General features: G+C 41.3%; 1 protein-coding gene across 10 annotated transcripts in view; it reads left to right on the plus strand.

The window, feature by feature from the left end:
* The window catches only part of CACNB2 (calcium voltage-gated channel auxiliary subunit beta 2), a 456,068-nt gene that overhangs the window by 281,186 nt on the left and 161,770 nt on the right, over nt 1-13,112 (plus strand). Inside the window, exon 1 of one of the 10 annotated variants that reach the window (XM_077490922.1) lies at nt 10,892-11,479. The exons of 7 other annotated variants lie outside the window; for them this stretch is intronic. In XM_077490922.1, coding sequence (XP_077347048.1) covers nt 11,411-11,479 — 69 coding nt within the window. In that variant the 5' untranslated portion in view covers nt 10,892-11,410. Of the gene's footprint in view, nt 1-10,891; nt 11,480-13,112 lie in introns of those variants that run through there. 2 more of the 10 variants (XM_077490917.1, XM_077490916.1) reach the window with 2 other exon arrangements.

Raw genomic sequence — 13,112 nt, forward strand, 5'->3', positions numbered from 1 at the left:
CAGAATATAATGTCCTGGCTGGAAAGATTCCTCCATCCACCTCCTTTGTATGGATGGAGGAATCTGTAAAACTAACCATGCATGGCCAGCTTAAAGCTGTATTAAACCCCAAAGCAAACATTTATTATATTGTAGCTAATGATTTTTTTTTAGATGTGATAGCTGCTTTAATTTCTTTCTTTTTTTTTTTTTTTTGGCTTTCTTTCTTCTATTTTCATCTGGTCATCCAGCCACAAAGTCTGTTGTTTTTCAAAAGCACAAGCTCTCCGGCAGAATGTATCAGTTTACAAGGATAAGACAAGCCACTTTACACTGGCAGGAGTGGTTAAAATGATCAGCTTTTATTTATTCATGTAAAACCTTTATCCTAAAGGGAAAAAACAACTGTTTGCTGAAACTGATTATAAAGTGTGAGCTGGAGTTTGACTTCAATTTGTTAGTGTATGTAAAGCTGCTAGTACTGTACATTTTTAACACTACTCTCCCCCCAGACTGACAATGCTGCTGTCTCCTTTGCCTCCTGTTTTTATTCCTCCAGAGTTGCGTCTCACTAATACAGGATGTGTTTTACTGGCCAAATCACCAGGTGAAAAGGAGGGAAAAACACCAAAGAAAAGAAAACGAATGCAGCCACCACATCTAATGTTTGATAAGCTGCAATATAATATATTTTTGGATTTTGGTTAAAACGCTTGCTATATATATATATATATATATATATATATATATATATATATATATATATATATATATATATACATACATTGTGGTCTGCAAGTGGTTTACCAGGATTATGGCTAAAGATATCAGCCATAACCCTGGTACCTTTTTTCAGCAGGCAGGCAGGTTTCCCAGTCCAAGCGGCCCATGAGCCGCTTGCCAGTGTTTCTCAGGCTTACAGTTTCTGCCGGTTTGCCTGAGAAATGATCAGGCAGTGCGGCCGGCTACTCCCACAGGCATTTAAAGAGTTAACATTCTTTGACCAACTCTATGGCCTAGGAGGTCAGGAGCGACATCACTTCTGGTCCAGGCTGGAAGAATTGAACCCTTTTGTTTTCAATCTGCAGACGCTGTAATTTTCTGAAAATGCAATTTGACAACCTGGAGGTGTTCTGTATACAGAATATGTACAGGACGCCCCCCAGAAACACAATTTCCTGTTTGTGTGATTGGCTCATCGATTTTCCCAGTCTACACTAAGATACAAATCAGATATTGGGCATCCCCTGCAGCAAAAATGTCATTTTTTGGAGAGATACTCCCAATAGGAAATCATGTCTAAAGGGATGCAGACCCAGCAGATTTCTTCATTAGTGCTCTTCAGCTGCACAGCTGATTGATAATTATAAAACCACTCCTATTAGATTCACTTTCCCACATGGACACAGAGAAACACACATGGATTTCTTCAGAATAACAAAAGCTAGGAATCTGCAACAAAGGTTGTTATCATCCTTGCAATGTCCAGAGATCTCCCGGGGGGGAATGTTTTTTTCTCAACAAAAGTGGAGTTACGCTTTAAGTTGTCTCGTGGCACTGTTGTCAGAGAATTTATCTATCAGAGGTCAGCAAAGACTGACCTTGTCGTAGACATTTTAGATTTAATGGCTACGACCATGGCCATGTTTTCATCACTGTTATAAAACTGGTATCAAGGAGATGAAACTGGGCTGCAGAAGAAAGACTGTATTGCATAAAATGAGCGATGGTGCATTTAAGAGGACAGATCTGTCAACAATAAGAACAAAATGCAGTAAGGCTGATAAAATCAGATATTTTGGCAGGGACCAGATCTGTCTGGCTGCCAGCACTCTTATTTCATTTCAATTTCGGTACAGCGAGAGAAGAGAGGCCGCTGAAATGTGAGCGGCCCAGTGAGGGATTGCTGGAGTTTGGTCACATTCTGGGCTTAAAGTGTATCAGACAACTTCTGTGACATCAGCCAGCTGGCTGAACAAACGCAAAACCGATTCCTCTATCCACACAAACAAGGTGAATGGAGGAATCTCTCTGCATTTTAGTCTGACAGTGGCACCCAGCACTGATCAATGGCTGCAGCTGATTGGCTGCCGAACTGGCCAAATTTCATTTACTTTGTGGAGATATCGTCTCACTTCCTCATGTGTCTACAGGACCAGAAAAGAAGAGTAATCTCTGCAATAGGGTACAGTTGGCAAAAAAATGTAATTTGTCAGGGGTTTTAATCATTCCTTAATCACTTGCCGACTGCTTTATAGTAGATATACTGCTAAGGCTGCTGTGTGCAGGGTCACATATACCCTGTTTCCCCTAAAATAAGACCTAGCGTGATTGTCGACGATGGCTGCAATATAAGCCCTACCCCCCAAATAAGCCCTGGTTAAAGTCCTTCTATGTCTTATTCTCAGGGTAGGGCTTATTTTTGGGGAAAGAGGATGGGGTTTATTTGGGGGGTAGGGCTTATATTGCAGCCATCACCGACACTCATGCTAGGTCTTATTTTAGGGGAAACAGGGTATATACGTAATCCTGCACTTCCAGGTAGTGGACGCCAATGCGTGGCATCGGCGGCTAGCTCCCGTTGTGATTATACACTCGATGTCTGCCGGCACCCACTGATTATTCAGTACAGAGGCAGAACGGCAGTCTGCCTATGTAAACAAGGCAGATTGCCGTTCTGTCAGTAGAAAAAGCATGGATCCTGTGTTTCTGCAGAGCAGGAACACAGGATCCATGTCTTCCCCTAGTAAAAGCACCTCCCACACAGTAGAAAAACACAGGTTAGGCACACAGTTAACCCTTTGATCGCCCACGATGTTAACCCCTTCCCAGCCAGTGTCATTAGTACAGTGACAATGCATAATTTTAGCACTGATCACTGTATTAGTGTCACCGGTTCCCACAAAAAGTGTCGGTTAGTGTCCAATTTGTTTGCCGCAATATCACAGTCCCTCTATAAGTCGCAGATCGCTGCCATTACTAGTAAAAAAAATAAAAATAAGTAAAAATTCCATAAATCTATCCCATAGTCAGTAGACGCTATAACTTTTGCGCAAACCAATAAATATGCATTTATTAGATTTTTTTTTTACTAAAAATATGTAGCCTAAATTGATGAAGAAATTTTTTTTTTACATTGTTTTATTGGATATGTTTTAGAGCAACGTATGTAGGAGGATTTGTTTCCTTTATGTGTATTACCTGAGGATAGTCCCTTTACTGGGTATATGTAAGGGTTTACAATCGCTTTAAATAGTTACAAAAATTGAGCCATCACTGTAGTTCCTATTGAGACGTCTGTGAGCTGCACTGTGTTTTAATGGCAGGTACAACAGATCTGAGTGTTTCAAGGAGACCACTGCCTTCCACAGGGGCATCGATAGTTTCAAGAAACTATTAGATAAGCACCTGAACGACCGCAACATACAGGAATATACAATGTAATACTGACATATAATCACACACATAGGTTGGACTTGATGGACTTGTGTCTTTTTTCAACCTCACCTTCTATGTAACTATGTAAGGACCATTTGGTTCTTTAAATGAAGGGGCTCCTTCGGTGCACGTGTAACTCACTGTGTTTGGCAAAATTACAATTGTGTGGGTCCAGAATCAAAGCAAGGAAACCTTGAAAAGTCAGAGGAATCATATGATGAAAACCACCAGATTAGCGATGTTTCCGATCCACACTGGATCCAGTTATCAAGGCATGAAGACGTTTGCTCCTAGACAAGGGGCCCCTGTTGACTTATTATTGGCAGTCTGGTGATTCTTCAGTAAATTCATATCACACGGCTGGCGGCCTGCTGGCGACTTTTCATGTTTCATTTACACTCGGTACATGATTGTTTATTGTCCTGAACGGCTGTGTTCACTCTTGGCACCTTTTATTGTTCTGTCGTAGCCAGTGAGCTGATATTTGCAGGTTTTATTTCCAGTGTTGGAGCTGAGGCCGTCCAGCAGAGAGCTCTTGATGTCACGGCAGTTCACTGGGTTTTCTAGAGGTCACTGGATTGATTTTACAGTCATGGCCATATTCCAGAATGAGGTGACCAGAAATAAAATGCAAGAATAATTTATTCACACTCCTGTCTGGGGAAAAAGTGGCAGCAAGCAGAGTTGTTTGGCTCAAAGGTTCGCTCTGTTACTAGCAGCTCCACAAACCTCCAGAGCAAGCTGGTTTGAGACTCGGCAAGCTTGACGTGCAGACATTTGTTCTTTAAAGGGTTCCTGTAGTTTCAAATTAAATTTCACCTCTTTAAAAACACATGATGGGCACCAACATAATTAGGAATGGATCATTGCAATTTTGAAAAACAGTGAGACCAACCTATGCATATAATGGCCACTAGGTTTGATGACAGAGGTGGTACGGCAAAAGCCAGAGCTTGACTTTTCAATTCTGGTCAAAATTATTGTAAAGCATTGATGCCAACTGATCTGGACTTGCTGGGACAGTCCTGCATTTCTGCCCCCTGTCCCAATGATGCTGCATTCAGTGATTGCAACCTCATCCTTATTTGAGTTACAGATGATGCACAGTAACTCAAAAAAGTGTATATGCTGAGTGTGTTAGTAGGGGTTCCCTTTTTTTAAAAAATGAAGGTCCCTTCTATGGGAGCATATGGTGATGGGAAAAAGCTACCCCTGGTATACTGATAACGTAAGCCTGTAGCCTTAGGATGTGAACCCTATAGGGTAGGCCTATGGTAGACCTGCTTGGAGAACCCACCTTTGGGGGACCTGCAGTGAGGATAGCAGATGAGTTGAGTGGTTATCCTGTGTTTGTTAGATATGCACTGTGTGAAATATATATGTGAGGTCTGGAGGAGTGGAGACAGAAGCTGGGTTGTAACAAACAGTACATTATACACCAACTACAGTACAATTGTTGAAATGGTGAATCTGTGGCCATACCTTATTTCTGGAAGTGGTCCTCAGGACCACCTGAGAGGTGGAGGTGGTCCTCAGGACCATCTGGAGGTATAGTACATATATATATATATATATATATATACAGTGCCCTGCGAAAGTATTCGGCCCCCTTGAACTTTTCAACCTTTTGCCACATTTCAGGCTTCAAACATAAAGATATAAAATTTTAATTTTTTGTGAAGAATCACCAACAAGTGGGACACAATTGTGAAGTGGAACGAAATCTATTGGATTTTTGAAAAATGTTTAACTAATAAAAAAATGAAAAGTGGGGCGTGCAAAATTATTCGGCCCCCTTGCGTTAATACTTTGTAGCGCCACCTTTTGCTGCGATTACAGCTGCAAGTCGCTTGGGGTATGTCTCTATCAGTTTTGCACATCGAGACTGAAATTCTTACCCATTCTTCCTTGCAAAACAGCTCGAGCTCAGTGAGGTTGGGTGGAGAGCGTTTGTGAACAGCAGTTTTCAGCTCTTTCCACAGATTGTCGATTGGATTCAGGTCTGGACTTTGACTTGGCCATTCTAACACCTGGATACGTTTATTTGTGAACCATTCCTTTGTAGATTTTGCTGTATGTTTGGGATCATTGTCTTGTTGGAAGATAAATCTCCGTCCCAGTTTCAGGTCTTTTGCAGACTCCAACAGGTTTTCATCCAGAATGGTCCTGTATTTGGCTGCATCCATCTTCCCCTCAATTTTAACCATCTCCCCTGTCCCTGCTGAAGAAAAGCAGGCCCAAACCATGATGCTGCCACCACCATGTTTGACAGCGGGGATGGTGTGTTGAGGGTGATGAGCTGTATTGCTTTTACGCCAAACATATCGTTTTGCATTGTGGGCAAAAGTTCGATTTTGGTTTCATCTGACCAGAGCACCTTCTTCCACATGTTTGGTGTGTCTCCCAGGTGGCTTGTGGCAAACTTTACAATTGTGTCCCACTTGTTGGTGATTCTTCACAAAAAATAAAAGTTTTATATCTTTATGTTTGACCCTGAAATGTAGCAAAAGGTTGAAAAGTTCAAGGGGGCCGAATACTTTCGCAAGGCACTGTATATATATATATATATAGTACGTTATACCCTGACTACAGTAAAATCATTGAAAGGCTAAACATGTGGACATTCCTTATTTTCTGGAGGTGGCCCTCGGGGCCATCTGAAAGGGGGAGGTGGTCCTAAGGATCGTCTGGAGATGGGCCTCAGGCCTGAGAACTGTGTGGAATATATACGTCTGGTTTGGAAATATGGAGAGGAAAGTTGGGTTGTTATACCCTGACTACAGTAAAATTGTTGAAAGGCTGAATGTGTGGACATTCCCTATTTCTGGAGGTGGTCCTCATTGCCACCTGAAAGGGGGAGGTAGTCCTCGGGATCATCTGGAGGTGAGCCTCAGGCCTGAGAACTATGTGGAATATATATGTCGGGTGTGGAGGAATGCAGACAAAAGCCAGATTGTAATGAACTGTACATTAAACTCCACTTAAAGTGAAATCGTTCAAAGTCTGAACATTGTAGACAATCCCAATTTTTGGAGGTGGGCCTTAGGCCTAGGGAATGTGAGTGACCTAAGATGGTGGAGTTTCTATTTGTTTCAGGTGTGTGCATGCCGTATCCTTTTCCTGTGGCGGGAGGATGGTGGGAGGTGCCGTTAGCCAGCATGGATGTTGCTGGTGACATGCCAGAGCTGCTTTGAAGATTATTGTGGCCATAGGTGGACAATTTCCACATAATGAGGATTGGGACTGCCTAGAAGGTAGGCCTGGTCTGATTCAGACTGCCCAGAGGGTGAGTGTGTTCTTGACGGACCCATATCAACTTTTACTGCTATCCAGTGCTCCATTAGAGAGATTTACCCTCACTTCCTTTCCTGTTGACAATGGTTTAACCAGACAGGAAATTAAGGAAAAATCTACAGCATGGACAGAAAGAAAAAAAAATCTGACAGGGATTCTACTGTACAAAAGAAAGCATTGCCATACCTGTCTGTGTTGCTGTTTAAGAATTCCCTTTACTTCCTCTCTGCCAAACCAACGTCGGCAGTAAATCACATAAAGATACATCTCTTTAACAGAGCCCTAGATACCAGTAAAAACCTGACAGGGGTTCCAAGCCACCCCCCCCCCCTTTTTTATTTTTATTTTTTTATTTTTTACAGTCCACCCAAAATTTGATTTTAAGATATAGGTAAAGCCTGGTGGGCAGAGACATCCCCTAGCTTCTTTTGGTGGGCAGAGACATCCTCTAGCTTATTTGATGTCTTGGATATCCCAACAGCGAGAACGCAGTGCCAGAATTACCATCTCTGCTCCTGTTCCTCAGTTTTGGATGTTCCCACCCACCTTTGCATTTTTAGCGATAATGCATTCCAGTGCATTTTTTTATGTGTTTCTGTGCATTTTGACACGTTTCAGTGCAGTTCCTTGCAGAAAAAAAATGCAGCATGTTCTACTTTTGTTGACTGTACTGGTAACCACTGCAATGGTTTGAACTTTGGCATTGAGATCAATGTAACCTAGTTTCCATGCGTTTTTGAGGCAGAAAAAACAAGCACTGGGCTGCATGTGGTATAACTTAATTTATTTATGTTTTGTTTTTTTCGGTACAAATACTGTATTTTGTGATAAAAAAAACAAAAAACAGGTACATAGCAGTGCCTGGAGTCCAGTGCTGTCTTGTGGTGTACTGTTCACTACAGTGATTGTGCATTGGGTACCATTCAAATGGCAATGCAGATCTGTTGTAGTAACGCTTGGGGAAACGTGTTTTGATGCATGTTACTACACTGCATAAATCTGAATGAGTCCTTACACTCTAAAATATAGATTTGTTACTTCTTTTTTTAATGTGTAAGGCCCCTTTCACACTGACGGACCAATCGGGTCCACCTTTCAGTTTTTCAGGCGTACCCAATTGGACCATGCATTGCTCTCTATGGAATGGCGGACCACCAACATCCAATCTGACAGCCCTATACGGAACAGCGGGCGGTTGCAGAGAAGATACGGCCCTGTCATCTGCCTGATCACCGGGGATCAAAGGAGAGATCTCCTGCTGGCAGACTCTGCCAGCGTGAAAGGGGCCTAACTCCACCTTTATGTTAAAAAATAAAAATCACAAGTAAACAAAAATATTATAGCATATACAATTGCGACTTAAGTCATAGTGTAATTGAATGTTTTTAAAAATTATCTTTCCTTTTCAATCTGCAGCTCCTGTAATTTTCTGTACAATACAATATGGCTACCTGGAAGTGTTCTGTACACAGATGGTGTACAGAATGGCCCCCTATGTATGTACTTTGCTGTTTGTGTGATTGGCTGATTTTCCCAGAACTCTGCAGTAAGATACAAGTTCGATTTTGGCATCCCCTGCAACTAAAATGTCATTTTTGGTGAGATACTCCCAAAAGGAAATCAAATCTAAAAAAATCAAAAACCCTGCCACTTTCCTCATTAGAGCCCTGCAGGTGCAGCAGCTGTTTGATAATTATAAAATCACTCCCATACAGATTAACTTTGGCCAAGGACACAGACAAACAAACAGATATTTCTTCAGAACAATAAAATGTAGGAATCTGCAAAAAAGTTTGTTAAAATCCTTGCAATATTACATAGATCATGTGTTTTTCCTCAACCAAAGTGGAGATACTTTGCAACGCATAACATGCATGAGCTGTAGCATTGGTGCATTGACTGCTATGATACACTACTGTATATGCAATAATTCTAAATGAATTGCATGCATGCATTGCAGTAACTGCACTTTTTACCCTACAGGTATGAATGAGCCCTTTATGAAAATATTAGAATGTGAAAGTAAAGGATTTTTTTTTTTTGATTATCAAAAAGGAAAAAAAAAGTTACATAAAATTTTAGATAAATACAACAATTATCCTAAGTGACAAGTGGTTCCTTTCTGAACCACTTGTCAACCACCCTACCCTATAGCAGATATACTGCAACAGGATGGCCACGCCTATATACCTGATTCTGCGTTCCCAGGTAGGAGGCAGCACAGCAGATGATCAGCGGGTGCCAGGCAATGGATGTCTGCCGTCACCCACTGATTGTCGGGGAGAGAGGCTGGACAGAGCTTTGCATCCATCACTTCTAGGGTGGAAATGTTGGATTTTCTTTTCCTGCAAAGCAGGGAAAGAAAATCCATCACATCCCTAATAAAAACAGCACACATAGTACACACAAACACTGGTTAGGCACACAGTTAAAGCAGGAGTCCGCCGGGAGTTCCGCCGTTTTTTTTTTTAAAAAGCCAGCAGCTACAAATACAGCAGCTGCTGACTTTTAAAATAAGGACACTTACCTGCCCAGCGCGCCCGCAATGTCGGCACCCGAAGCCGATCTCTCGATCGTCTCTCGGGTGCTGCCGCCGCCATCTTGGGTATGGGAATCAGGAAGTGGAGCCTTTCGGCTTCATTTCCCGGTTCCCTACTGCGCATGCGCGAGTCGCGCTGCGCAATAAGGATGGACCCGCTGCCTCTGGGATCTGTGTGTTTCCCAGCAGGCAGCGGGGGACTTTCGGAAAGGGGCGTAGATCTACGCCCCTTTCCGCAGAGAGCTATCCCGGAAGTGGGTGCAGATACCTGTACTGTACAGGTACCTGCACCCCCCTCCCCCCTGAAAGGTGCCAATTGTGGCGCCGGAGGGGGGGAGGATTCCAATGAGCGGAAGGTCCACTTTAGGGTGGACCTCCGCTTTAACCCTTTAATCGCCCTAGATGTTTAACTCCTTCCCAGCCAGTGTCATTAGTACAGTGTATATTTTTAGCACTGTATTAGTGTCACTGGTTCCAACAAAGTGTCAGTTATGCCCCGTACACACCAGCGGATTTTCCGTCTGAAAAAACTTGGATGGTTTTTCTGACAGAATTCCGCTCAAGCTTGGCTTGCATACACACGGTCACATAAAAGTTCTCTGAACTTGGACGTTCAAGAACGCGGTGACGTACAACACTATGACGCGCCGAGAAAATGAAGTTCAGTGCTTCCGAGCATGCATCAAATTGTTTCCGAGCATGTGTAAGAATTTTGCGCGTCGGAATTTGTACAGACGATCGGTAATTTCCGATCAGAACTTTTTCCGTCCGAAAAATTGATTACATGCTCTCAATCTTTTGCTGGCCGAAATTCCACCAGCAAAAGTCCGATGGAGCCTACACACGATCGCATTTTCCGACCAAAAGCTCTCATTGGACTTTTGCTGTCGGAATTTGTGATTGTGTGTATGGGACATTAGTGTCCCATTATCCACTGCAATATTGCAGTCCTTCTATAAGTCGCTGAACACCACCATTACTAGTATAAATACATAAATAAATAAAATTCCAGTATATATATCCCATAGTTTGTAGACACTATAACTATGTAGCAGAATACATACTGGCCTAAATTTATGAAGAAATTATTAAAAAATTTTATTGGATATATTTTATAGCAAAAAGTAAAAAAAATTTTGGTTTTGTTTGTTTTTTTCAAAATTGTCAGCCTTTTTTCTTTATAGCACAAAAAATAAAAAAGCGCAGTGGTGATCAAATACCACCAAAAGAAAGTGGGAAAAAAATACATTTTATTTGGCTACAGTGTTGCATTAACTGCGCAATTTCCAGTTATAATATTAGTAGTAATCTTCCGGAGGGCAAGTGGTTAAAGCTGCTTTTGTTTTTTATCATTGGTTCTCGTGTGCCAGCCTAATATCTGCCTTTTCCTGGCTACATCTGTATACCTGCGTCTACAACATGTAGATTGATCCCATCATTCCTGCAACACGTGCTGCCTGTATTCCTACCCCCTCCCAATATAAATAAATACATCTACTCCTTGTTTCTGGGGAGGCTGAGAGTGTACCGCCAATGACAGCCCTGCCATCCGGCTGAATATCCGCTCAGCCAGCATCTTTGCTATTTTCAAGCTGTGTACCCTTGAGATGCAGCAGCAGCAGCAGCAATCTGACATAGACCAACAACAGTGTGTGATGTGAGCATCTGCGTAAGGAAAGGATACAGAGCATGCTCAGTGATGCCATTCTCCGGCCCCCAACCAGATCCCTAAAGAGATTGATTGAACTTTGCACTTGCAAATGTCACTGACTGCATTTAGCCTGTGATTTCCTCTTCTTTATATAAAGGAGGGTATCTTCCTGCAGGAGGAGGCAGTCGGTACCGTGCAGCCATCACCTGTGCAAGGCAATCATGGATGCCTGGGATTTGTTATCATCGCCTGATAGGAGACATATTTGCACCTCTCTTTAGATGACCTTTGTTTTGGGGAGTGGAGGGGGGATTGATGCTGCTGATGTATGTATCCTTTATGATGATGGACCTCTCTGCTGGGAATGCCACCCCCCAGTACTTGCGCTGAAGTTGACGTGGTTGGCTTGTGCTGGAGCTTGCAAGCCAAGATGGATAGGAAAGGCTTTGCTTTAGTCGGGATCATTTCTGTCTGCCACTGCCGAGCACAGTGATTGAGCAGGCTGGCTAATGAAGGCCTCCTGGATCAGGCTTCTAAAAAGAGCCAAGGGAGGACGACTGAAGAATTCTGACATTTGTGTAAGCCGATTTTTCATTATTTTGTCTGCTGGTTGCTACCTGTGACTCCAAACTGCATGACAAGTAGTGATGTGGCACTGGCAGTGATTGTGATGTTCTATCTATAGACCCAGTACTACGCTACCTAAGGACCAATATCATTTACAAAGTTCTTTTGTAAAACCGGTACAATCTTGGAACATTTAAAAATAAGATGGAGGGAAATTTTGAGCCTGATTTAACCAATTTCATCACAAACTATTTTATATTATACAATTGTATACATATTTTTAGATTTTATATACTGATTTTATATTATCCAATTATATACATATTTTTAGATTTTATATACTGATTTTATATTATACAATTGTATACATATTTTTAGATTTTATATACTGATTTTATATTATACAATTGTATACATATTTTTAGATTGTATATATTAATTTTATATTATACAATTGTATACATATTTTTAGATTTTATATACAATTGTATACATATTTTTAGATTTCATATACTGATTTTATATTATACAATTTACTTCTAATACAAAATTTAAATAACGCCAACAATTTTCACATCACTTTACAATATAAATGACAGTACAGTTACAATACCGTTCAATACAGAATGATTAGGGGGGTCTTGCTCATGGAGCTTACAATCTAAAAGGGAGGGGTAGGTTTTACAAGGTAATAGCTTTGGGGGGGGTGAGCTGATAGAGGTGGTCGACATACAGTTTTTAGCTGTGTATATATTTAATTGTGACATGATTCTTTAATTAGAACATTCTTTTCTGTATTTCAAATACTGTAGTTCATTAAATATTAGGTGGTAAATCTCGTAGGAGAAGAACTAAATCTAGAAAACAGAAAATGGCGATCTTACAGACAGATCTTACAAGATTTTATTAGCTAATACCGGTCATTTACATACTGATCTAATTGTTGGGTAAACTGCTTTTTCTTAAATAAAATTTGGATTAAAATAGCAATTATTTGTCAGTTAGGACTGGTATTACAGGATCACAACAAATGTGGCTTCAAAATTTTCGATAGTCATCAAGTCGGTCGCATGTGGCGAATGATCGATTGACTCTGAAACAACCACTTTCAATTCTTTTTTGCTTTTTCCCAATAAACTTTTGACATTAAGAGATCAAAGGAGTGGCTGCCCATACACGTGTCCACGGCCAGCAAAAGGCAGCCCCATAAAACCACCGACAGGCAAGACATCTGCTATTATTAGCTATTGATTTTTGGCTAAAGGGACATGTAGGGAATAGCATAGGGCTATGTATTTATAAAACATCATTCAACAGTGGGAGGATCCTGAGCTAAAGAGCTTACAATCCAAAAGGAATAGAGGAAGATCCAAGTAACTGTACAGCATAAGTTGTCAAGCAACCTGACCAGTTACACAGATACTGGACAATAGACATTTATAAATAAGATTGTTGCATATTTACTCACAGACTTGACTACAAACGTCTGAAATATTATTTTATATTCTTAACGAGAACATTTTGTAGCAAGAAAAAAAAAATCCCAGAAGACAGGTCTTAAAGGTTCAGGGGTTTCAAACTGGCGGCCCTCCAGCTGTTGCAGAACTACAAGTCCCATGAGGCATTGCAAGGCTGACAGTTACA

Source organism: Lithobates pipiens, unplaced genomic scaffold, assembly GCF_037356315.1.
Source record: "Lithobates pipiens isolate NorthernLeopardFrog02 unplaced genomic scaffold, aLitPip1_a1.2 Scaffold_19, whole genome shotgun sequence".
Lineage (NCBI taxonomy): Eukaryota > Metazoa > Chordata > Amphibia > Anura > Ranidae > Lithobates > Lithobates pipiens.